At 36.9% G+C, this 27397-nt stretch overlaps 1 protein-coding gene across 4 annotated transcripts in view; it reads left to right on the top strand.

Moving 5' to 3' along the window:
- Window positions 1-27397, top strand: part of DIAPH2 (diaphanous related formin 2) — an 824692-nt gene that overhangs the window by 629143 nt on the left and 168152 nt on the right. For 3 of the 4 annotated variants that reach the window (XM_057717321.1, XM_057717320.1, XM_057717319.1), the window contains one exon: window positions 18780-18915. The exons of the other annotated variant lie outside the window; for it this stretch is intronic. In XM_057717321.1, coding sequence (XP_057573304.1) covers window positions 18780-18915 — 136 coding nt within the window. The remainder of the gene's footprint in view (window positions 1-18779; window positions 18916-27397) is intronic. 4 annotated transcript variants of the gene reach the window in all.

The following is a 27397-nucleotide window of genomic DNA, read 5'->3' as shown; positions in this document are numbered from 1 at the left end:
AGCTACTCCCCTGCTTATGTCTACAGGATGTTTTGCTCTTTATGGTAAAAATCATTTGAAGAAGGACTGTTGTTCAAACATGCACCTGATCTTTCTGCCTTCTCTAAGTCTTGCCATTTTCAAAAACCCTTTTTAAGGGAATAAAAAATTTCAGCATCTTTTATTTAGGGGAGCTGCTGCATTTTAAAAGAAGAAAAAGAGTCATTAGTCTTGCAGGATGAAATTTAGTCATATTAGATTTCTTAAGTACATCATACTGTTGTATTTTATGTTTATAGTACTTAAGCATAAACACGCACAGTATGTAGAAAGTAACATGGAGATTTCATTGTAATAGAGTATCTGTGAGTCAAAAAGGCATTATACGGAAGTTTACATTGAAAGAAGTCAAATCTAAAACACGACGTTTATTATTGCAAAGTTTTGTACAGGAAATAAAATCCAGTGTGTCTGTAAACTCCCTAAATCCCCTAGTAAGTTATTTGTCCAACATGTCAAGCCTAATGGCAAAATCCCTCTATACCAATAAATAAGGCAACTTAAGCAGAAGATTCATGATGAAGCCAGAAAACTCCTCTATAAATAATGGCATAGTATCCAGGGCGGAAGGAGGTAAAGGAGAGGGCAGTAGATCATTAGCATAGTAAGACAAGGATATTCCCATCAGTGAGGAAGCAAAGATATTTGGCCAAATCTAGGTCATGTTCAAGGATATAATCACAACTGAGATGAGTTTTACATTGTGGAATGTAGTTGTGATGCTCGTGTACAGATGGAATGGCTTGCTTCCCAGAATACAGTCACTACCATATAACAGTGTCCTTATTATTTCTAGTTTTGAAAAGAGGATCTTAAAGCAGAATACCCCGGTTCTGCCCTCTATCCTATCTAAACCCAATTGCGAACTGATCCACACTCTAATACTGTTTTCAGGTATTTTCACAGATCAACTCTTTCTGGCTATAGAAACTCCAGACTCAAGGGGTTGAAGAACAAGATATTCATGTTATTTTTCCTATTTTATGAACTAGTGACTCAGACATACATACCTCTAGAGCCAAAATATCCTAGAATAGAAACTGAGGAATTCCCCATGGGTTTATCTCGTAACTCAGGCTCCTGGCATGTTTTCCAGACCCTTTGAGCAGCTAACTATCTATTCTTCAAATAGGTTTTTAGAGAAAGCAGGTGCATAACTTGGCTTGGTTCCACTGCTTTGCCATTCTTATTATCAAATTCTTTTTAACTCTCAAACAGAATTTCTCGGGGTTCAAATGCAAGCCCTGTTATTTTGCTTCTGGAAATCTGAAAGATATCAGATAAGCTTTGTCCTTTAAATAAACATCCACTTCATGTCCATGGATAGAGTTATATCCCTTAATCCCATCTCCCCTGAGTTTAGTTATCCATCATTTTTTGGTTCGTGGTTTGGCATTTCCCAGATTTTCAGCATTTCCCTTATTCTTCATCAGAGTTCTCCTCAGGTTTTTATATATCCCTTAAACAAAGGAAGATTTAGATTTGTGAGGCCCGAGTTTATGTAAGTTGGGAGGATCCGTTTAGGACAAAGAATATAAAAATATTTTTGTTTTGCAAATTTGACAAAACCACGTGGGCAGGTGAACACATGGCCAGCACTCCTCCCCCACCCCATGCAAGTGAGGGGTCCTGATGCTCTTGCTTCATTTAGCTTCATGGCGAATCTGCCTCTGCCCTTGGACTTGTTCCGCCCATCAGTTAAGTACAGCTCTTTGAAAAAGACCAAACTGTCAAAAGAGATAAACCCGAGTCAGAATGTTGTTATCACACATGCTAAGCTAGTATTTACACTAAATTAATCATCACTGTCTTCATTAATTAAGAAATACTTATTACATGCCACCTTTGTATTAGATGCTCTATTCGGCTTATATTTAAGTGCTTCTCTGAGCATATCATACGTGAAGCAAACTAAACCAACACAGCGCCTGCCCTTTCAGAGGCCAAGACTGAAGCAAAGGTGCATAAAGGAAATATATGGTTATCTGAATGCATGTTACATATTTAACATATATTAACATTTTACATGAAAAAGGCTGAATGTATCTTGACATGATGGTTAAGGAAGCAGTCGTTGGGGTCTCTAGCTTAATCTGAAGGAAGAGAGATTAGAGGTATGCTCTCTCCTGCTTAATGAAAATGACATTTCCCTTACCAACAATACAGCATGGAAGTGTCAAGTTCACTGCAGGACTGCTGTGACCTCTAGGGGCCATCTTGACATGCTTTTCTGTGTCCTATCAGCTTTCTGTTTTTCTTTGTGTTGCTTGGTTGGCTTCCAATCGTTGTTTAGTGTTATATATTTTTCTCTACATATGAAAATTACCCTGATTGTTCAGACATCAGTAAAGAGAAAGGTGCTACCCCATAATTACTGGAAGGACATCTTGCTGTCAATATCCTGGAAAGTAGAACAACAACTCATCAATCACTTGCTACTTAGAAGAGCACAGAGTTCTGACTGGCAATCAGCATGGCTTTGTGAAAAGTAAATTGAGCAAAACCATTTTCGTTTACTTCTGTGAAGTAATTGTTGCCTTGTTAGTCCAAGAGAGAGAATCTTTATTCGCAAAGAATTTGATTCCCTCCCATGTGACATTTATTCTCAATGATGATTGAAAAAACATAGAATCTAGACTCTAGAATACTATTTCAACTGACAGTCTGGGAGATTGACTGAAAGAGGACTAAAACTCTAGTGCTTCTTTCTATGACCCCTAAGTGCCGGAAGCGGAAGAGCCTTATCTGTAATACTTTCACTAATCCCCCTACGTGGTAGTTACTCATTGAAACTTTCCTGCTTCTCAGAGAAGGTACAAGTCACTGTGTGCAAATAAGCCTCCATTTGTCTTAGCTATTTTGCTTCCTGTGTCTTTTCTTCCTTTCCCTGTGTTTCTCATCACCCAAAGGACAGAAAGATTATCAATGGCAATATGTCCAGAGGAATTTCTAACACTTCTAACATTTCTAACACTATAAAAATTTATATATGTATAAATTTTAATATGTATATGCAAATTTAATATATATATGAACATTTTTGGTGTGTATCTTCTCTCAGAAATAAGTTCATTTAGGAATTAGTCAAATATAAAATAATTAAGGAGGAAATGGATAAATTCTTAGAAAAATACAATCTTCCAAGACTGAACCAGGAAGAAATAGAAACTATGAACAGACCAATCTCAAGTACGGAAATTGAGGCAGTGATTAAAAATCTCCCAACAAACAAAAGCCCAGGGCCAGATGGATTCACGGGCGAATTCTATCAAATATTTAGAGACGAGCTAACACCTATCCTTCTCAAACTCTTCCAAAATATTGCAGAAGGAGGAACACTCCCAAACTCATTCTACAAGGCCACCATCACCCTGCTACCAAAACCAGGCAAAGATGTCACAAAAAAAGAAAATTACAGGCCAATATCACTGATGAATATAGATGCAAAAATCCTCAACAAAATACTAGCTAACAGAATCCAACAGCACATTAAAAAAATTATACACCATGATCAAGTGGGGTTTATCCCTGGGATGCAAGGATTCTTCAGTATACGCAAATCAATCAACGTGACACATCATATCAACAAATTGAAGGATAAAAACCATATGATCATCTCAATAGATGCAGAAAAGGCTTTTGACAAAATTCAACATCCATTTCTGATAAAAGCTCTCCAGAAAATGGGCATAGAAGGAAATTACCTCAACATAATAAAAGCCATATATGAGAAACCAAAAGCCAGCATCGTTCTAAATGGTGAAAAACTGAAAGAATTCCCTCTAAAAACAGGAACAAGACAAGGGTGTCCACTCTCACCATCATTATTCAACATAGTTTTGGAAGTTTTAGCCACAGCAATCAGAGAAGAAAAAGAAATCAAAGGAATCCAAATTGGAAAAGAAGAAGTAAAACTGTCACTCTTTGCAGGTGACATGATATTATATATAGAAAACCCTAAAGACTCTACCAGAAAACTGCTAGCACTAATTGATGAGTTTAGTAAAGTAGCAGGATACACAATTAATGCACAGAAATCTCTTGCATTCCTATACACCAACAGTGGAAGAACAGAAAGATAAATTAAGGAAACTCTCCCATTCACCATTGCAACAAAAAGAATAAAATACCTAGGAATAAACCTGCCTAAGGAGGTAAAAGACCTGTATGCAGAAAACTTTAAGACACTGATGAAAGAAATCAAAGACGACACAAACAGATGGAGGGACATACCATGTTCCTGGATTGGAAGAATCAACATCGTGAAAATGTCTGTACTACCCAAAGCAATTTACAGATTCAATGCAGTCCCGATCAAATTACCAATGGCATTTTTCACAGAACTAGAGCAAGAAATCTTACGATTTGTATGGAAACGCAAAAGACCCCAAATAGCCAAAGCAATCTTGAGAAGGAAAAATGGAGTTGGTGGAATCAGGCTTCCTGACTTCAAGCTATACTACAAGGCCATAGTGATCAAGACAGTATGGTACTGGCACAAAAATAGAAAGGATGATCAATGGAATAGAATAGAGAACTCAGAGGTAAGCCCAAACACATATGGCCACCTTATCTTTGACAAAGGAGGCACGAATATACAATGGAAAAAGACAGCCTCTTCAATAAGTGGTGCTGGGAAAATTGGACAGCAACATGTAAAAGAATGAAATTAGAGCACTTCCTAACACCATACACAAAAATAAACTCCAAATGGATTAAAGACCTACATGTAAGGCCAGACACTCTAAAACTCCTAGAGGAAAACATAGGCAGAACACTCTATGACATCCATCAAAGCAAGATCCTTTTTGACCCACCTCCTAGAATCATGGAAATAAAATCAAGAATAAACGAATGGGACCTCATGAAACTTAAAAGCTTTTGCACAGCAAAAGAAACCATAAACAAGACTAAAAGGCAACCCTCAGAATGGGAAAAAATAGTTGCCTATGAAACAACGGACAAAGGATTAACCTCCAAAATATACAAGCAGCTCATGCAGCTTAATACCAAAAAAGCAAATAACCCAATCCACAAATGGGCGGAAGACCTAAATAGACATTTCTCCAAAGAAGACATACAGATGGCCAACAAACACATGAAAAGATGCTCTACATCACTCATCATCAGAGAAATGCAAATCAAAGCCACAATGAGGTATCACCTCAGAGCGATCAGAATGGCCATCATCACAAAATCTGGAAACCACAAATGTTGGAGAGGGTGTGGAGAAAAGGGAACTCTCCTGCACTGTTGGTGGGAATGTAAGTTGGTACAGCCTCTATGGAAAACAATTTGGAGGTTCCTTAAAAAACTAAAAACAGAACTTCCATATGATCCAGTAATCCCACTACTGGGCATATACCCAAAGAAAACCATAATCTCAAAAGAAACATGTACCATCATGTTTATTGCAGCACTATTTACAATAGCCAGGACATGGAAGCAACCTAAATGCCCATCAACAAATGAATGGATACAGAAGATGTGGCATATATATACAATGGAATATTACTCAGCTATAAAAAGGGATGAGATGGAGCTATATGTAATGAGGTGGATAGACCTAGAGTCTGCATACAGAGTGAAGTAAGTCAGAAAGAGAAAGACAAATATTGTATGCTAACTCACATATACGGAATCTAAAAATGGTACTGATGTACTCAGTGACAAGACGTAGGGACGCAGATGCAGAGAATGGACTGGAGAACTCGAGGTTTGGGAGGGGGCGGAGGGTGAAGGGGAAGCTGATACGAAGTGAGAGAGTAGCACAGACATATAGATACTACCAACTGTAAAATAGATAGCCAGTGGGAAGTTGTTGTATAACAAAGGGAGTTCAACTCGAGGATGGATGATGCCTTAGAGGACTGGGACAGGGAGGGTGGGGTGGAGTCAAGGGAGGGAGGGAATACGGGGATATGTGTATAAAAACAGATGATTGAACTTGGTGTACCCCCCCAAAAATAATAAATAAATAAATAAAATTAAAAATAAAATAAAATAAGGGCATCAAGCAGATAGCATAGACACAAGAACATGCCCAAATTCACTAGAAAAAGACTTTTGATTCTTATTGTAAGAGTCCTGATCATGAATCAGCATTATATGAGGAATGACTGTTTTTTAAAGGCAAATAAGAAATGTGTAGAGTCAAAGGAATTTTACCCCCATTGTTATCTTAATTAAAAGATAATGACATTTCCTGAAATATTTTGGACATGCCTGTTTTAGATTTTTCCTAAGGGTTATGTGGCATGTGCTTTAGATCTTTTCAGGGATACTAAATCTTTGCAATTTGAGGGTGGATTTGATTTTTGAAAACAGCCAAAAGTGATATCAAGCCAAATTTTATGAATAAAATGTATGATTGAACTGGGTAACAAAATCTCTGGTCAAAAATATTGTGAATCTAACATAATGAGACTGATTTTATTTGATTCAGAGGTCAATTCTGAAAAAGGAGTTTCAATCACAGAGTAATGGCCCTCACCAAAATTAGATTATGGCTTCCCAAGGTGGCCATTTGAAGGATGGGATTCGTGGTTTCAACAGATATATTGGAACCAATCTTATAAGTTTACAGTTGCACGTTAAAATGTTACAAAACAAATGCTATGATATGTTGAGAGGATTAGAGCATGGAAAACTGGGAATATCCTTACTCTAGATATTGTTTAGCCCATCTTTTAGGGTATTTTTTTCCCAGCTTGGTTCATTTTGGGGGGTAGGAGTGACATACATGTGAGGATGAAGAAACCTATAATTTAAAAAATAATATCCAACAAGTAGAGAAGACCCAGGGGGAAACCTAAACATTATTCATCAAATGAACTCTGTATGAAAGAGTTTTTATTTTAGAAAATGATATTCAGCAGCTTAATTTGGAGTCCAAACTAATTTTCCTAAAGGCCTCTCTTACCCCATCCCTCCGACCAACAATTACCCTACAAACTCAGAAATTGCCCCGTAATGCATTTGAGAATCAGCTTTACTATTGTGGGACTCAGGTACCACAGTAATTCCTGGGGACACGTTATACCTGCGTGAAGAATTTTTAAAGGAAGACATTCACCAGGCTTCTATTTCTCAGCAGCCAATAGACAAGATATGGGCTTAAGAAACTGACAGCTTTTAGTTAGATATCAGGAAGTATTTCCTTTTAGAAGTGATTAAGTATCAGCATAAGTTCCTTGTGGGAGGTCTAGGCAGAAGACTGGAGTGAGCATTTGTTGAGGGTCTTTCTTGTTCTGAGTGTATATTTCTGCTTGTCAGGGTAATCTGATATTCTTATCCAAGTCTCCAAGGTGCTTTTCAACCCACCCAAATTGGTCTCATCAAAAACCTTATTGATTGTGCTGCCTCTTCCATCTTCTAAGATGGTGACACTAATAAGGCAGTAAACTCAGCTCTCGGAGTTTTGCCCTTTCCCCCCGCCCACCCCTCCCCAAGATGCTTTCCCATTAAAATATCTTATCAGTCACTTTAGAATTTCATTTTGTTCCTTTGGTTCAAAATAGAATTTTTTTTTAAGTTATAGATTAACTTCCTATAGGCACCCAAAGCGCTTCTTAGATTTTAATCAAGTCGAGGTCCATAGAGGCATGTCAAACTCAATTGTTTTTCTATCCCAGATGGAAAGAGCGAAAGAAATACCTACTAATAAAATACATATACCTACTAAGAAAAATATGTCTGCAGAAAGCTGCAAACCTCTTCCATGCTCCAGATTGTAGATTAACTTCTAGCTAATCAGAGTTCAGGATTCTAATGGACTGTGACGGGAGAGGCAGTTTTTCCTCCAACTTCAGATCCCATGTTTTTGCAGTTGTAAGGCAAATTTTAAAAGAAGGCCTTGGGGATTACAGCCAGCCTTCATTATCGGTGCATGACCGCTTTGTAACCAACTGCAAGTTTAATATCCAAGGAGATTTGCACATAACAGTCTTCTTTTTTTCCTTCTCATTTTGAATAATTTACCTTTGAGATTCTCTTCATGACCACACTGGTGTGCAAAGATCTGTTTGTCTGTCAAACCTCCTGATATGTACAGCATGTGAAAGATGCATTAATTTTTTATTTGTTTCCTAAGGAGGCTGAACAGTAAGCTGGTTGTGCTGAATACAAGAGAGGGCTACTTTAGTGAACATGTACTGGAATTCACTTAACTGGCTTCCTCTCCTGAAGCAGATCACTTTCTTCTATGAGTCTGCCCTCTGCCAAGTCATTTATACAAATAAACTCAGGGAACTTTTCATGTAAACTTTCTACCCGAACCTGAGACGGTTTGGTCTTAAACCAAAAGATCACTCGCAAAGCTGTGTGTTACAAACGTGTGTAGATCGTGCAAATATCTCATTCAAAACAAAAATCTCCTTTTCAAAAATTAGAACACATCTTTTCTTTTAACCTTGGAAGTTTCTATGTAAACACTAATCTCTACGCAAGTGAATTTTCACTGCAGAATGTGGAGCTATGTCCCTGTGACAGATGTCATGGATTTCAGGCCTCAGAAACACTAAGCATTGGCATTTTTAAGAAAATACATGTAGAGATCAGTGAACCATACCCTTGGATGATTAGGAAAGAAATCCACCATTCGAAGGTGGATGATGCTTATTTCAAGGCCACTCAGCTTTTCCACAATAAAAAAATATGAGATGTGTAGGGAGTTATGTGTAGAGATGTCCTTTGTAATTTCGTGTTTTGAGAATTCCCAGGCTGAAAACTATTATTATGTAAATTGACAAACTCCAGCTTCCAGTTCTTAGAAAATGAGAAGTATATCTGAAGTTTAACTAGGTTTTGACCTTTTATGTTAGGAAGACTACAGTAGGGAAGATGGAGCTAGGAAGTTCATTAGGGATTATCGTATGTAAGGTGGTCACGGAAGTCCTCACTGATTAGGAGACACTTAAGCAGAGACTTGGTAACCCTGTCTGAGAGTAGAGAGAACACAAGTGTAAAGTCTCTGAGGGAAGTTGACCAGTGGGTGTAGAACATAATGACCCAGGACAAGTTGAGGGGGGACCAGATCATGTCAGGCCTTTTTTGGAAGGGCTTTTTTTCCCTTCAACTCGGAGTAGATGTATTCTGTAACAAATAGACCGAGAGAAAGGAGGAGGAAGGAAGGAGGGGGGATGAGATGAGAACAGAGCTTTTGGGGAAGGTAGAAATTAAGGGTGGGAGAGGTCAGTGTAGTCTAGAAAGGAGATGGAGAGAGAACAATCCAGTCTATAGGAAGGAAGGAACATAGCATCTCTGGAACCTAAGAGGGCAGAAAATATCTATTTTGTTTGATTTGGTTATTTAGCCTATACCTCTGTGATTCATACCGTATTTACATAGGTTAATAAGCATGACTTAAATTCTCGTCTAACTACAGTATCAATACGTATGTTCCATGTGTACTACTGAGACACCTAAGTACTTGAGCAAGCTAATCAAGGTTTCAATTACCCCAGTGAGAAAGAAAGTTAGACTTCTCAGTTACAATCATAGTTGATTGGTTGATGAAGTATTCATGAGATCTTGCATAAGAGGAATTTTATAGGTCACTTGTGCCTCAATAAGTGGATATATCTGGGAAAGGAAAAAAGTTTAGCAGTATTACAGTGCTTATAGAGTCTTCAGATGCACTGACTCTCAGACTGTGGTCGCTGCAGCTGAAAATTCTTGGCCCTGAGCATTTGTCATGACTCCTTCAATCCAATATGCCCTCTAAACACAGTGAAACTAGAGAAAAGGAATATCTGAAGTTGTCTGATGTTAATTAAAGAGTAGGATTCTCTCCTTTTTTTTAACGGAAAGCCTTAATGTGTGCCCAAATCATTGCTACCATCTTATGTAGGTCTTTTTCTCTAATCATCTGGTTGTTCAATTCTTTTTTCAAATGCTGAAAAACTCATCTCAGCTCACATTGTCTCTTCCCGTTTGTTAACCTGACATGATCATTCTCAAACGGGAGTGAGAAAGATCTGGAAGAGTAGATGAGTCCAGATTTACGATGACCTTTGGAATTCTTTAGGAAGTTCACCCACTTATACTAACAAATAGGGACCTCAGCCCAAGCTACACACATCAGTAGTGGTAACACGTATTGGGATCTGTATTTCCCAGCGACTGTTACCCTTCGTTATAGGCAAGTGCAGTAAATTGCAGAAATGTCTAGCAGCCAGAACAATTCAAGCAAAGAGTGTGTTAGGTATCTATATGAAGCAGAGTAGATGGGAAGGAAGGAGAATTTTGTTAAAGAAAAAATTTTTGGAAGATGATAAAAAGGCATCATGCATAGAATTGCCTTTCCTTTTCATCATCACGCACGGCACATCTCTGGAACAAGGAAAGGACATTGCTGCTATAACCCTAGTTCAGTGGTCTGGACAATCTTTCCATCTCCACCTTTTTGGCCTCCTGTTATGCCTGGAATTAAATGAGAACCCCACCAACAAGCAAAAAGGTTATAACATTCATCTTCTCTTCTCTTTGAAATTCTCCAGTAGATGGTTTTCCAGCAGGACTAGCAGCCTCCTATGGGTCAGGTGGGGAAAGTTTAAGAAAGTTGTGCGAGGCCTGGGGTAGAAGACTGGGTGTAAAATAATTCTCCTTTAAGCAGACCAAGTGAATATGACATTCTGAGATAAATACTCACAAAAGAAAGAAAAGCAAACTTCTTATGTCCAGATCAAATGACCTAGAGTATGTGTTTCATTTTCTCAGAGAGATGACAGAACTAACTCCAGATGGTAAAAACCAAGCAATAACAGCATAAAAAAAAAAAAATCCACTGCTTTCCCCCAGGAAACTTCATCCCTCTGTTTTTGCCACGATCTCATAAGGTGTGTTGAACCTTAAGTAAGATGATGCGTGAATTTCATTATTAGTCCACATAGCAAAATATGCTATGATGTTTTTGTTTCTTAGATTCGTCAAATACGGTATATTAACACAATAATTTCCCCCCAAAACTTCTTGTTCCTTCTATCTATATCTTTTTCTCGTGGCTCAAGAAGGCAATTCCTGTCATCTGTTCAAAGGTTTGGGGTCTGAGAGAAATTGGGTGTTCTGTTTCCTCATAGTTTTACCTGATATTGCAAGATGTCCATATCAAAAAGGAGTCTCCCTTCTCCTTGGTGCACATGAGCATATGTGAGCATTCTCCTGGGCTAGGGGAAATGAAGTACAGATCCTGAATTGGTATGGCCAACTGTGGAATTATATAATAATAATAACCACCCCATTTACTGCATACTTCTTCTGTGTGCCAAGTGGTGTGCTTAATGGCTTTAGATTCAATATCTCATTAAATCACAAACCAACACTGTAAAGTCCAAGTATTTCGTAGATCAGCAAAGCAGGCTTAGCACAGTTAAGTAAGTGACCCAAGGTGGTAAAGCTTGATGGTTGCTGGACAGCTAGGATTTAAATCGAATCTCTCAGCTCCTAAAGTCCATCGTGTGTTCACAAGGGTATGCTGCTCTGTTAAGAATGTTTGGATTATGGGTCCTGATTTGAGAGGAACAAAATAAATAGGCCTCTTTCCCATTATTTTTACTCTGCGCATAAAAGTCCTGGGTCGGGAAATTTTAAAAATCTTATCAACAAGATGCATTGAAAAATGGAGCCTTAGAATCATCATACTATTTAAGAAAGATAGAAATTTACAGTATCCAGGTTAGCAGTTCTTTGATTTAAATTTTAAGTGTTCTATGTTATTTTAAAAGAGGTGATTAAAAGAAACACTTTCAAATTCTAAAGTGGTTAGCATAAAACAGAAATAAGGTAAAAGAAAACAAAAATCTCCAAAAGCACAGTTTGAATTACAGCTAAAAGAGGATCAGGTGCTAGGACAGTTCAAGGTAAAAGATGTGGAGAGAATTTCAACTATTTCGTTGGATTTTCATTAAAAAATAATCCCTCAGTGACACATTTAGCGTATAAAAAGACTTTCAATATAATGTACCGTTTTTTTGTTGTTGCCAAATGATTCGACCCAGTATCATTTGCGAATCCTTCTAACATCCCTGATGAATGAAGAAACAGGGGTGTGATCACAGTGTGTCTCTGGCACGCATGTTGCCAATTTGTTCACCAGGGTATTTCCAATACATTCTTTTACGGTTATGTGACTCTCTTCTAATACAGCTTCTGATCCTGAAATGAATCACAATCTTGCCAAATATATTCACACAGGTAGCCAGAGATGATCCAAAACTCAAAAGAGAAAAGAATAAATTTCTAGTGTTGTTTTTTTTTTTCATGAGTGCCAAGTGATAGTGATATATACTGATTTTTAAAATTATCTTAGGTGCCAATAATATGGTACAGTTGTAAATTATCTTCAGTATGCTTATGAGGGTAGACAGTGTCAAGTTGCTAGATTTCTAGTCATGGGTGACATCTTCATGTCTTCCAAAAAAGAGGGAGGGGGCTCTGCAGAATAAACTATTGAAAACACTTAAGGTCATGTGTGCTTTCTGTTTAAACTTTCAGATGTTTCTTTTACACATAATAATCACTGCCATCATATACTGAGCATTCCTCTGTACCAGGCATCATCTTCAGTGTTTTATATAAACATTATTTCCCTTAATCTATTTAACAACCAAGTGATTTGAGTCGTACTATCTCCGTTCTACAGATGTGGAAACTAAAGCTCAGAGAAATGAAGTAACTAACTTGTTCAAGGTCACACAAGCTTTTAGGATAACTGATGGGAGCTTGGATATGAAACCAGATTAAGGTGACTCCAAGATCCATTTTTTTCTTCCTAATTGCTCTGCTTCTCCATCCCTGAAGTATACTTGAGCTTCCAGTGAGATCATAGTGCTTATAAAGTGCTTCTGAAGTCAGCACTGGGATAAAAAGCCATTGAAGGCAATGGAAGTAACGAATGGGTTTTGGTGGGAGGTGGTTTCTGTTTTCAAATATCACAAGGTTGGAAGATGCTGGGTTTGTGTAGACCTGACATGAAAGAGGCTGGCATCTGAGCCCCTTGGAATTTTCTAAACGATTTTCATCCCTTTCTTAAAGCTTAATTGGAACATATGAGAGGTCTTAGCATTTATATGAGCTTTTTTTTTTTTTTTTTTTTTTTTTTTTGGCATATGACATTTTTAGTCCATAGGTCTCATTTGCTAATTATGCGCAACCAGGGAAATAAGATTTGTAACTTACTCATATTTTTCAGTGAGCCAATAGAGACTTAAAATTAGTGAGAGATTTAAAATGAGGTTGGTGAATACATTTTGCAGTAAATCCTAGAGACATTTTTTGTTATGTTTTGCTCCTTCTGTGCTTTTTCCTGACTCTTGAAAAATAGATATGCCAATAAAACTGAGACTTTTTCTTCTGTAAACATTTCTTATCTTGTATGAGGTTACTACCAAAACACTTTCTCAATTAGTATGCTTTTAACAGAACACAGTTCTGTACGTTGACAGAATCTAATCAGTTGGCATTCCCAACCCTAAGAAATAATGACTGATTCTTACTTGAGAATCATGTTGAAGCAGATGAGTTAGCATTTTCAAATGTTTAGTGAGTCTCAACAAATATAAAGTGTTGTTAATCACAGTCAATTATTTAATTTAAAGGTTTTTTAAAAATTCTGAGCTCAAATTTACTCCTGTTGCTTTTATTCTTTTTATCATTTGGGGTTTTTTTTTTATAGGAATTAGGGTGAAAAGAGTACATCCCATCCCTCAAAAGAGTTCTCTCCCCATCAGCTTTCACATTTTTTGGAGTGTTAAGTCTTGAAATTTCTTATCTTTCTCTCTAGTAAAACTAAAGAGTGTTGATATGAAACCATAGTTAAGACTGACCTTTCTCTTTTTAAATTTGTTTCTTAAGGAGAGAGAATTAAACAGGCATGTGTTTCCCATGCCTAATTTCCTAAAGCCAGAGGTTAAAGAGTAAAGCCATGAAGACAAATAGGATCTTCTTTTTATCATGGGGCCTCTTCATGAAAACAGAATTGGTGATTTCAGAACTGAATCTTACTCCACACTCTGTGTTGCTTGAAAACTATATACCTTTGTAGACGCATTCATTCATTTTTATTAATGCCAAAACACAGAAATTATTTTCCTCTTCTGTTTCCGTCTCTCTCTGATTACACGTGCCATTTCAAATTGTGTGATTGCTTTGTAGTAAAATTTACCCCTAAAAGATGTGAACTGATGGACCTATTATTTGGTCTGTGTAATCGTTTCTAGATTTACATTCATGATGTTTTAGTAGTGCCAGTCGCAAGTCTCCCTTTCAGATGGAAATTTAACCTATTCACATATGCCAAATTTCTCTACTAGCGATTCTGTGATATTATCGACTGACTTTCTTCTACCCCAAATTGTATTAGTTTAGATTTTTATGTAAACTATTTTTTTAGTTTTACTCTATTTTTAAGAAATAAAAAGGAATGAAATCTGAAGAATGCTATAGAAATAGTGTGATTCAAGTCCATGAATCACATAATGCCTATCAGTGATCTATATCAACATTTCTGTTCTCAAAATATAGTTTAGATTTGGGCTTTTTTGTGTTTTTATAATTATTCTACTGTCTTCATTACATAATCTTAGTCTATAAAAGGATGCTTATAAAAAATCAGCAGTCTTGGGAACAGGATTGCCAAATTTATCACATAAAAATACTGAATGCCCAGTTAAATTTGAATTTCAGGTAAACCATGAAATAATTTTTTGTTATCAATGTGTCTCAAATATTACGTGATTTTTAGCATAAATATATCCCAAGTGTTGTATGGATAACGAATAATTTTTAGTATCAATACATCCCACATATTGCATGAAATTTTTTGGTATAAGTATACGCTAAGTATTGAATAAGATATACTTACACGCAAAAAAATTATTCATGGTTTGTCTAAATTCAAATGAGTGTCCTGTTTTTTATCTGGCAGCTTTACTTGGAAGGCATATTGGTAATGTGAATGAACATATGTGGTTCTGGTACTTAAGTAGCTGTGTAGCCTTGGACATCTCACTTAACCTACCTGAACCTAAGTTTCAGCAATCTGTAAAATAAGAACAAATGCTAATTATTTTGTAGATTTTCTATAAATATTTGAAGTTATTTACTTAAAGCACCTGGCACATGATAAATTTCCATTAAAGAGTAGCTGTTCTTCCCTGTAGAACAGGGAAGAAATACAAATGCAAGTTACCAGTTTTTTCCATCTTCATAGTAAATGACAGCATTCAGCAGCAAAATAGCCCAGTAGATTGATAATGGAGGAGTCCACCCGATCTCAGGGGGCTTCGGCCTGCAGCAACTTGAAGCGGGTTTTCGGTTCCCGGCTGGAGATTGAGGTTGGGTTTCCTTTGGTCAGTCATTTTGATTTGCCTGGTTCAGAGTCCATATTTGGTGTATCTCAGGGTCCTTCCCTGTGTGCCTGCACATCTCTTAGCCAAGATGGATTCTAGCAAAGAGGCCTATGGGTAGTTGACATCACTTACTATGGGGTGGCACCCCCTCCCTTTTTTGACCTCCAAAGAGCTTTTTAGTTGGGAAGGTTGCCTTGACTTCCAGAATGAGGAATATGTGGTCTTTTATCTTCTATCTGGGCCGGGCCCAGCCTCCTCTCTCAATTGTCTTGCTATTCTCGTCTTGGAGTATCGACCCACAGGGAACAGATCTCTAATTGCTTTCCCGGGGCCCATCTACCTCCTCCCTCACAGCCAGATGTTGGTTGATTGTTCACCAGATCAGAGATTTGACCGGTAGTAAAATGTACACAAGCATTAACCTCCCGTCTCTCCTGTTACTCACCTCCTCTTATGTTACTTAGCAAAGATCATGTAACTTGTTAGTATCAGAGCCTGAATATATGTTGCCTTTGCATGTTGTCTTTTTAATCTGTTACAATTTTATTTCAATCCTTCCTTTTTCAAACATCTATTTTTTAAAATTTTATTTATTTGTATTGAGATATAATTTACATATCATAAAATTCACCATTTTGAAGTATACAATTCAGTGGTTTATAGTATATTCACAAGGTGCTGAAACCATCACCACTCTATAATTCCAGAACATTTTCATCATGCCCAAAAAGAAACCCCATACTCATTAGCAGTCACTCACCATTCCCCCCTCCTCCTTCCCATGGCAACCACTAATCTACTTTCTGTCTCCATAGATTTGCCTATTCTGGACATTACATATAAATGGAATCATACCATATGTGGCCTTTTGTGTCTGACTTCTTTTACTTAGCATAATATTTTAAGGTTCATCCATGTTGCAGCATGTATCAGTACTTTATTCTTTTTATGATTGAATAATATTCTAATATATGGATACATGTGTACCACATTTTGTTTATCCATTTATCAGTTGATGGACATTTGGGTTGTTTCCACTTATTGGCTATTAGGAATAATGCTGCTAATGAACATTCTTGTACAAGTTTTGGTATGAACATGTGTTTTTTTTTCTCTCGGATATTTATCTAGGAGTGGAATTGTTGGGTTATAGCTCTGTTTAACATTTTGAGGAATTCAGACAGCTTTCCAAGGTGACTCATTATTTTCTACCACCAGCAATGCAAAGCATTCCAGTTTCTCCAATTCCTCACTTATTATCTGTTTTGTTGTTTTTTATTATAGCCATCCTAGTGTTCATGAAGTGGTACCTTATTGTGGTTTTGATTTGCAGTTCCCTAGTGATTAATGATGTCAAACATCTTTTTCATGTACTTATTGGCTATCTTCTTTGCAGAAATATCTATTTAAATCCTTTGCCCATTTTTTAATTGGGTTATTTGTCTTTTTATTGTTGAGTAGTAAGAGTTTTTATATTCTTATCAGATATATGACTTGCAATTATTTTCTCCCATTCTGTGGATTATCTCTTCACTCTCTTAACAGTGTTCTTTTTTTTCCCCCATCCCTTTTGGGTGTGCCTTGCAGCTTGCGGGACCTTAGTTCCTGGACCAGGGATCAAACCTGGGCTCCAGCAGTGAAAGTGCCGAGTCCTAACCACTGGACCCCCAGGGAGTTCCCTTGACTGTGTGCTTTGATGGATAAAAGTTTTTACTTTTGATGAAGTCTTATTTATCTATTTTTTTCCTTTGATTGTTTGTGCTTTGGGTGTCATCCACATTGTCTTTCCTTCCGTGAAGAATAAAACAAACACTAAACCGTGACAAGAGAGACATGAGTTATTTTCCCAAATTTGCAATTACATAAACGTGTGACCTTAGGCAAGTATTTAAACTCATTCAGAACTCAGTTTCCACATCTGCGAAAAGAAGCTGGATTCAGCAGAGCAGGCGATTTGCAATTTTTGGTGAATAAACTAATCTCTGTGAAACCCCCTACGTTAGTGGTTCTCAACCTGGGTAACATTTAGCAATCTCTGGAGACATTTTTGGTTGTCACAAGCGAGGAGGAATGCTACTGGCATCCAGTCAATAGAGGTAAGGAGTGTTGCTAAATATCTTGCAGGACACAGGGCGCTCCCACAACAAAGAATTATCTCGCCCCAAATGACAATAGTGCTTAAGTTGAGAAACCCTGCTCTAAAATTATGATTCTATTATTCAAGTTTATTTTAAGCGCTAGTCTTTTGAGTTCGTCTGCAGGAGCCAGATTATTTTGTGCTCTTAGCCTAACGCTGGATGTACTAGTGTGACGGGCAATAGAAGGGCGAGGTACCAATAATTCCTGCAAGTCAGGAGAATTGTTTTGAAAGTGTTTTCAGGGATTTTAAAAACTATTATATCTTTTAATATGAGGAAAAAATATTTCAATATAGACACCTCCAGGCCAAGCCTTGTAGATTTTTTCTTGTTATTGAGTCCTTTACTTTAGGGTTTCTTGAACAAAATAGTTTTTGTGAAATAGCTGGTACATGTTGTGAAGTATGTCTAATGAATCATATTAAGAAAAAAAAAAACAACTCGATGGAAGGAACTTGCAGTGGTATGTCTCTGTATTAGTGATTTCTCTAAAATGACTATTCTCTAAAATACTATTAGTCCAACTGAACAGTTTACTCCAACGTTCTCCCATACTGCACTGGGATGTACCAATTACCTTGAGTTCCACGGAAATCTATCCAAAATAAAACAGACAATAGCTTGAAATACATTTCAGCATCCCTGAAGGTCTCGGCATGTAAAAAGCTATTAAACTTGTAGGTATTTCTTTCCTGTGATAATATGGCTGATTGTTTCATGCGCTGCACCATTAGATGCAATGGTGACCACTGCCACCACACCCACCACCATCATTGTCATAGACAAAGTGTTCTAAGTACTTTATAATTGTGCCTCATTTTTCTTCACAAAAATCTTATCAGATAGTTTAAAAAAACATTTTCCAGATAAGGGGAAAATGTAAAATAAAGTGGTACAATACCTGCTAATAAGCCATATTTCCCTGTTAAACTTTTTCTTGTGTATCAAAACTATTTCATATTTCAACAGAGACAGTATGTTTATTGCTAAAAAATTTGTAAACATTCATGTTTCTAATTTTCTAGCACCCCAGGTAATAGCAATTAAAGCCTGAATTATATATCATTTCTTTCAAGAAGAAATATCATAGGATTATTTGTTTCTCTCAAAAGTATATGCACGTACCTCAAAGCTGCTATAATACTTTTCCATCTCTGAGCACCCACACATGTGTGTATAGAATTTTAAAATTGCGCAACTTCTCCAATATATATGTAATGGAAGCATTTTTGTTTAACTTTGTTTATATATACAGGAAGCAGTGAAAGAAAACAACAAGAGAAAAGAAATGGAAGAAAAGACTAGGAGGGCAAAGCTTGCAAAAGAGAAAGCTGAACAAGAAAAATTGGAACGCCAGAAGAAAAAGAAACAACTTATTGATATAAACAAAGGTATGAAGTGCTTCTATTTTTAAAAAAGACATATGAAGCGCAAAATAATTGCACTTAATTTTGAATTATAGAGTGAGTAATTATGGTTTTGGTCGAAAATTCACAATATTATTAGTTACTTGTATCAAATGTCTTTCATGTTATTATCTGTATTTCTTGTCATCCTACACTGAACACAGGATTTTGGATAACCAATACAACGTCATATGTTGTTGTAACACTCTTTTTCTCTTCATCTATTTTACCAAATTATATTATGTTCTGGATGAGGCAGTGGTAAGAGAAGAGAGTAAGATGAAAAGAGAAACCCTGGTCTGAGGAGATGAGCCTTATGGCTCTAATTTTATTTTGCTGACGCATGTCTGTTGATAGTACAGTAATAATTAGCACCATCCTTTGGGGGCTTGAACATTTCAAGTCATAATGGATACTGAGAACACTGTTATAAGTTGCAAAAAAATTAGGGCGAAGCACCTTGTCCAGCTGTGAGCCTACGAACAAAATACTGGTATATCCACTTAGTATAAAGTAAGTTGTTTTCTTGGTTAGTGAGAATGACTGTATATTAAAGGTGGATTTTTTTGGTTTGGTTTGGTTTTCTCTTTTAAGAAGAGAGGGTAAGGAAACAAAGTGATCAATACCAGGTAGCTGCAACTTAGTAATGAAAAAGCACCACCACTTAGGGTTGGAGAATTTAAAACAAAACAAAATCTGAACAAGATGCAAGATATGATTAATATGGACCACCTATTTCTAAATATAATGATATTAAAAATTGCAAGCACTATATAATGTTGACCATATGCCAAGCACCGTTCTAAGGCTTTCACATGTTTTAAATAAGTTAATCTTCATAACATCTCTATGAGGTAGGTACTGTTATCTCATTTTACAGATGAGGAAACTAAAGCTCATAGAAATTAAGGAACTTGCCAAGGTCACACAAATAGAAAGTAGTGGCAGCAAGATTAGAATCTAAGTAGTCTGGCAATAAAATCTTTGCACTTATAAATGCCATTGTCAAAAAATAACAATAACAACAACAGCAGCAACTAACATACAGTACTTACTATGTACCAGAAACTGTTCTAGGAATTTTATGTATTTGAACATATTTAATCCTCATAAAACCCCAGTGGGAGGGTGCTGCTATCTCATTTTTAGTTGAGGAAACAGGTACAGAGAAGTTAAGTGAATTGCCCAAGTTCACCAAGATAGTAAGAGGTAGAACCAAGATCTGAACCTAGGCCAAAGTTAATTATCAGTTATTATTATGTATTTTTAATTATAATGATTTGTTATAATTAATCATTATCAGTTACTCTGTAGTAATGTCCCTTAATGGTGAATCTTCTGAAATATCTATACCGTTCTTCTTCATGCCTCTAAAATACATAAAATTTTTCAGGAATTGACTACAGTTTATCTTTTTACCCAGGAAATAAATATAACATAATTTTAAAGGAAGAAAAAAGTATATAGAATGGTCCTAGTGTATAGCACAAGGAACTGTATTCAATATCCTATAAAAAACCATAATGCAAAAGAATATAAAAAAGAATATATATATATATTTTAATAAATGGAACAGCACTTGTAAGCCACTGCACAGATGTGCCAACATCCCCAATTTTATAAGTGAGGCAGAATCTTGGGTCTTGCAAATAGAAACACATACACACTCACATATACACTCACATACACACACACTTCAGGGTACCTACCCTGTAATGCTGAAGGTGTGGAGACTGAGGTGTTTTTCACTCCAGTGTTTCTTTACTGATTCATGCCCCCTCCATAAAATCCATGTTAAAGGTGAGGTCTTTTCCCTAAGCCTAATTATTTTCTGTCTCCTTGGATTGGGTGGGACATGTCTCACTCAATTAGGAAAAGTACTAGAGCACAGCATGCCAATGGGTATTTGTAGGAAGTTCTCGCTTAACAGGTGATGGAGTCAGTAGAAGAGTGCTTGAATGTTAGCTCCCTTACGTACATGAAGGAGTACCGAGAGAAGAGGCTGAAGAGGAGGGGACAGATGGTGCATTCTCTTGGCTATGCTAAGGGTCTTACCCTGAGAGCTATGGGAAACCTATGATTGTTTCTAAATGGGAAAGTGATGTGCTTTGGTAGGTTTCTTAGAAAGATCATTTTGACAGAAGCATAGAGAATGGACTGGAAAGAGAAGAGCTTGAGACAACAAAGGTTGAGAGGTTATCATAGTCCTGACAGGAGATGATGGTGGCCTGAATTAATGCAGTGTTAGTGAGGTTACAGAAGTCACCAGTAAGAGGTGTGTTAGATTCTATGGGTTGTGGATATGTAGAGACAGATTTAAGGAATTGGCTTGCGTGGTTATGGAAGCTGGCAAGTCCAAAATCTGCAGGGTAGGATGGCAGCCTGGAGACCCAAGGAAGAACCAGTGCTGCAGTTCAAGTCCAAAGTATGTCCACTGGTAGAATTCCCTCTTGCTCAGCAGAGATCAGTTTTTTGATCTATTCAGGCCTTCAACTGATTAGATGAGGCCTGCCTACATTAGAGAGCAATCTGCTTTACCCAAAATCCACTGATTTAAATGTTTATCTCATCCAAAAACACCCTCAGAAAAATATCCAGAGTAATGTTTGAACAAATATCTGGACACTGTGGCACAGCCAAGCTGACACAGAAAAGTAACCATCACCAGAGGGTTGTTAAAAGATAGAACTGATTGACCCTGATGATTTTAGATGTGGGAATTAAGGGAAGGAAACATTAAAGAAGGTGGTACTCTTCAAAAAGGAAAAAACAGTTCAAGAATAGAGCAGACTTCATCAGGAGGCTTACAATGATTAGTGACATTTTGAACCTGTTTCATTTTCAGAAACCTTGTAAAGATGAGAAATGTCTAAGAAGCCAGTGTGTGTGTGTGTGTGTGTGTGTGTGTATGAAACTCAGGAAAGAGGTTTGGACTAGACAGATAGACTTGGGGATCATTGATTTTTGATAATTAGAGCTAGGGCTTCTGTAACAAAGTACCACAAACTGAATGGCTTAGAACAACAGAAATTTATTGTCTCGCAATTCTGGAGGACCGATGTCTGAAATCAAAGTGTAGGCAGGGTCCTGCTCTTTCTGAAGACACTAGGGAAGGTTCCATTCCAGGCCTCTCTCCTAGTTTCTGTTAGATCCTTGGCTTGTGGCAGCATAACTTCGATCGTCACATGGCATTCTCCCTGTGCATGTCTGTCTCTTCACATGGTATTCTTTTTATTAGGGCACCAGTCATGTTGGATTAGGGGTCCAACCTACTCCAGTTTGAACTCATCCTAAATAATTACACAATTTATCTTATAACATATGAGTTTGAATGAGATCACAGGGTAAAGTATAAATCAGAAGTTCTGAAAGTATTTGGTCTCAGAACCCATTTACACTCTTAAAAATTGAGGACCTCTAATACCTTTTGCTTATTTGGGTTATATGTATTGACATTTATTATATTAGAATTTAAGTGGAGATATAATAAATAAAGTTATTTAAGATATACTTTTAAAAGTAATTATTAATTCTATTAGAATAACCTGTTAGGTGTTAAATAACTTTTTTTTTTTTAATTGACTGTGTTGGGTCTCTTTGGCTGTGCGTGGGCTTTCTTTTAGTTGCGGTGAGTGGGGGCTACTCTTCGTTGTGGTGTGCGGGCTCCTCATTGCCGTGGCTTCTCTTGTTGCAGAGCACAGGCTCTAGGCACGTGGCCTTCAGTAGTTGCAGCACATGGGCTCAGTAGTTGTGGCTCACGGGCTCTAAAGCGCAGGCTCAATAGTTGTGGCGCACGGGCTTAGTTGCTCCGCGGCATGTGGGATCTTCCTGGAGCAGGGCTCGAACCCACGTCCCCTGCATTGGCAGGCGGATTCTTAACCACTGCGCCACCTAGGAAGCCCTAAATAACTTTTTCTTTAATGAAATGTAGCTTATCTACTAAAATACCCCCTTCAAAAAATTTAGTAAGAAGAGAAAAAATTAACATTGTAAATCTCTTCAATGTCTGGCTTATTGAAAGACAGCTTGATTCTCATACCTGTTTCTACATTCAATCTAATGCAATATCATTCATCACGTAGCTTCTAGAGAGCACTATACACTCATAAAAAAAATGAAAGAAAGACAAAAATGTGTCAGTATTTTTATAAAGATAGTTTCGATGTTGCGGATCTGAAATGATCTCAGAGGTCTCCACAAGTTCCCAGACTACGCTTTGGGAATCTACTGGGTGAATGGTGAAAAGAGGAAGGAGTCTACCTAGTTTTATGCTGAGAACATAATCTTGTTCCCACACCACACTGCTGCCCCATCTCCACCCCAAGCATTTATCAACCTTTCACTATTTCCTTAAAGACATACCTACAATAGAAAGAAGAAAAGAACTTATTTTGATTGTGTCTATAATAAACGTATATGTTTTCATTTCCCAAGATTTGATTGATGACCTCTTCAAATATCATGGAAGGCATAGTATAAAGATCCAAACAACTTTTTATGCAAATGCTTAGCTGAGTGATCTGAACATGAAAGACACACTTTAAAATAGGAATAATCTTTTGTATATTGTTACCATAACTCTATTTACAGATCAATTAAATAATAAACTTCACCATTAGGTTCTGATTTGTGGCCCATATGTGGCAAATACTTATTATTGTTATTAATTGTAATATTATTTTACACTTTAGAGTATATGTGTGTTAGTACTTATAAATGTGGTTTTTTGGGGGTTTTTTTTTGGAACTTTTATTGAGATACAGTTAACATACAATAAACTGCATATATTTAGAGCATACAATTTGGTATCCCAATCTGCCAATTCATTCCCCCCCAACCCTCCCCACTTTCCCCACTTGGTGTCCATATATTTGTTCTCTACATCTGTGTCTCTATTTCCGCCTTGCAAACTGGTTGATTTGTGCCATTTTTCTATAGTCCACATATATGTGTTAATATATGGTATTTGTTTTTCTCTTTCTGACTCACTTCACTCTGTATGACATATAAATATGTTTTAAAAAGAGATCTTTCCATTGAAATTGTGTAGTCTTAAGAAGATGAAAGGATACAGAAAAGAAAGAATAAGAACAGAGTTGGGTAATTGGGTGTCAAGATGGAGCTCAGCGGCAGTGAGTTTCTTAGTGTCTTATAAAAGATGCTATTGTTAACCAGGTGGAAGTCCGTTGCAGATATTCTGAGAGCCTGGGAGGAGGCATGATGGAGCTACGTAAAAGGTGAATCCATGGGAGACATGAGAACGAGGGGCCATCAGAAAGTGATTTAGAGAACTTTTAAATGTGTCCAGTTAGAATCGTGCTATCCACTTTCTGCTGAAAGAGAACTGATCATAGAACATTTGATTTCCATTGTGAGATACATGTAGTATAAACTGTAGAGATAGTTCATGCACATGTGACTAGAGATACGTACCACTGGAACCAGGGGATCTTACATATAACAAAAGTAGTCAAGTAAAGAGTCCCTTGGATAAAGAAAGCCACTTGGAAATTACAAACAACTTTAAAAACATAAATACTCTTTCTGTAACATTTCTGTTTCATATCAACTTAGCAAAATTGCCAACCCCTCCCTTTTAAAAAAATTCTCCTGTGATCCCGTAGAGCTAATAATTAACGACAACAAGATATATTGATCTGGCATGCAAAATTATATACATTCACCATGAGGAAATATTTTAGAATCTAATTATTCAGAAGAATAATAGGATAAAGCAACCACCAAAGATTATTTCTATAATCAAGATGTGATCATTTGAGCTCAGAATGAAGCAAAGGTATCATGGAAACCAAGCAGCCAGAGAATTATATCTTTTCAGTTAAATCCATTAAAAAATGCCATGTCTCAAAAAAAAGAAAAAGCCATGTTTCAAGGCTCCGTTTGGAAAGAATCAGAGATCCAAAGGCAAAGGCCATGATAAGAAATAGTATTTTTTTCATTGTAAAGGAGAAAAAAGACACGGTTATGTATTAAAGAGACCGTCATTTGTAAACATTAAGTGGCAAGACTAAAAAGTTATTAAAGTCTGTGCATTAAAAAAGTGGAGATCAGTCCTAGCTCTGCCACCTACTCGCTTTATGACCTTGTTCTGTTCCTTCATCTCTTCATGCCTCAGTTACCTCATCTGTAATGGAGGATAATGACATTTACCTCCTATCATTTTAGTGAAGATTAAATGAGATAATTAAGTACAGTATATAACACAGGGCCTAGAATATTCTTGCTCTGGCTGCTGCCGAGTCATTTTGTGTTCATCGAAGAATCAGAAAAAAGTTCAAGACATAGTCCCCATCCTTTCTAGTTTACAATTTTGTCAAAGAGATGTGTAGGGAAGGGAAATCTCCATTGGCTGGGGCCCTGAAAGCTACGCTGACAAAAGACAGGTTAGCAGGAGAAAAACGAGCAGATTTATTAATATATGTGTCGTGCATACACCTGGCAGCACTCAGTGATGAATAACTCAAAGGGATGGTTAGAACTTGGGCTTATATAGCATCGTAGCAAAAGAATTATACATTTTGAGACGTTTTTAGATGAGACAAAGGAAAAGGCATTTGGGTTGGTAGTGTGGCACATTGCGGGAAGGTAAATAAATGGGGGAACTAATGGGAGATAAGGGCTAGTTAGTAGATTGTTATGTAGGTTCATCTGGTGCCATTTCTGGGCAGATAAGAGTCTATCTAGAGTAGTCTCTGGCGAATAACTTACGTTATTCCTGGTAAACAGTAATAGAGGGACACCTTTACAAATTTATATCTTGCTTTTAGGCATATAGCTAGAGGGCCGAAAACTTTCCTGGTATCTGCTTCTTTTCACTTACCTTCATCTTGAAATAATCCTTATGCCAAAGTGACATATGTTGGGGTGACATATTCTGCTGCTCTTCAGATGTGATAAAGCTGAACCAGCAAACAATGTACTGATATATAATAGATTATTTCAAACTGTCTAAAAGGGGAGATAGATGAGATTTGATAAAATGATGTAAGGCTTCATGGAGAAGGCTGAATATAGTCTCTGAATGTATCAGTTGAACTAGATGCTGAAGGATGGGTAATATTTAGCTAAGCAGTGGCAAAACTATTCAAGTAAATGGGGCTAACGTCAGCAGTGGTGCATATCAGCATGGAAGATAGCAGACCTCACAGGATCTGTTCAGTGCCCCACAGGGAAGTACATCAAAATGATGATGAGGATAGGTCCTAAATTCAGGTCTCAGATCCACAGCTGAGTAGTCATATAATCTCTGACAAGGTATTTCATCTCTCTGTGCCATAATTTTCTGCTCTATAAAATGGAATAACAGAACATTCCCTGTTATTGTGAGGGTTAAATGAGGTAACCCACAGAGACTGGTGTTACTAATATTCTAGTCTATCAGTTACATGTTGATGTCATTGGTCCCTGATGAATAGTTCAATGTTCAGTAAATATTTTCTCATGTTGTCCTTGTCCTTGTTGTCGTTGTTGGCAGAGGAGGGTTTGAATTGGGAAACTGTTGGAAAAGTAGGAAGACTGTTGGAAAGACTACGAAGAACCTTCCAAGTCAGAAGAGAGGTTGTGATGTGATGAGGTAGGAGAGCCAAGGTGATTATAGGAATTTGTTCAGGGATCACCCAGGTAGTGAGCCAGAATACAAGAAAGGAGAGGTGAACACAAGGTGGATGTAGCTGGGAAAGAATCATGAAAGGTGAAAAAAGAAAGAGGAGTTAGCTCATATCTGATGCTCACTTCAAAGGAGTTTCAACCTGTGGCAGTTTAAGAAGGTGGTAACAGGAAGGAAAAATTTCACAAAAGAGGTGGCAAAAAAGGCAGTGGGAGTTGGAAGCAGTGGATTCACTGATGGCCTAGACTTTTTTTTTAAAGAACAGCAAGGTTTCATCAATATATAACTATGTATGAATGTTTTTTGACATATTAGGTTATTTCATTCACCAACCAACATTTATTGCTCCATTTGCCAAATAATTATAATTAAAGCATGCACAGTAATACACCATTTATTTAAATGTAAAATTGAGAAGGCTAATTTAAATGCAGCAAAAAATATGCTAAATCAATAAATGTACTCTAAAATGTGTGTAATAGTATGTAAACTATGCAAAGTACTTGGCATAATCTGTGTTCTCCAGCCTTTGATTATATTAATATAGATGATAATTAATTTAGGGGTCATGAGAAAGAGATTAATTCTGTAGGTAGAGTAAGAAAGCTTACCAAATATTTGTAATATTTGTGAATAAATCTCTTTCTTTTCATGTTTCTGGAAGTCAGCAAATTAATTGCTAGGACTTGGAGGAAGCAATAAAAAGAAATGCATTTTAAAAAGGGTGTTTTGAGATTGGAAACTCCAAGTGTAATTCTTATGCAAATATTATTTAATCAGGCACAGTTTTGCTCCTCCTTATATAAGATTATATGGAAATTAGAATTGCCTATTTACTTC

The sequence above is a fragment of the Hippopotamus amphibius genome, chromosome X, assembly GCF_030028045.1.
Source record: "Hippopotamus amphibius kiboko isolate mHipAmp2 chromosome X, mHipAmp2.hap2, whole genome shotgun sequence".
Classification (NCBI taxonomy): Eukaryota; Metazoa; Chordata; class Mammalia; order Artiodactyla; family Hippopotamidae; genus Hippopotamus; species Hippopotamus amphibius.
Note: the sequence above shows the minus strand (reverse complement) of the source record. Positions and strands in the feature narration are given on the sequence as shown.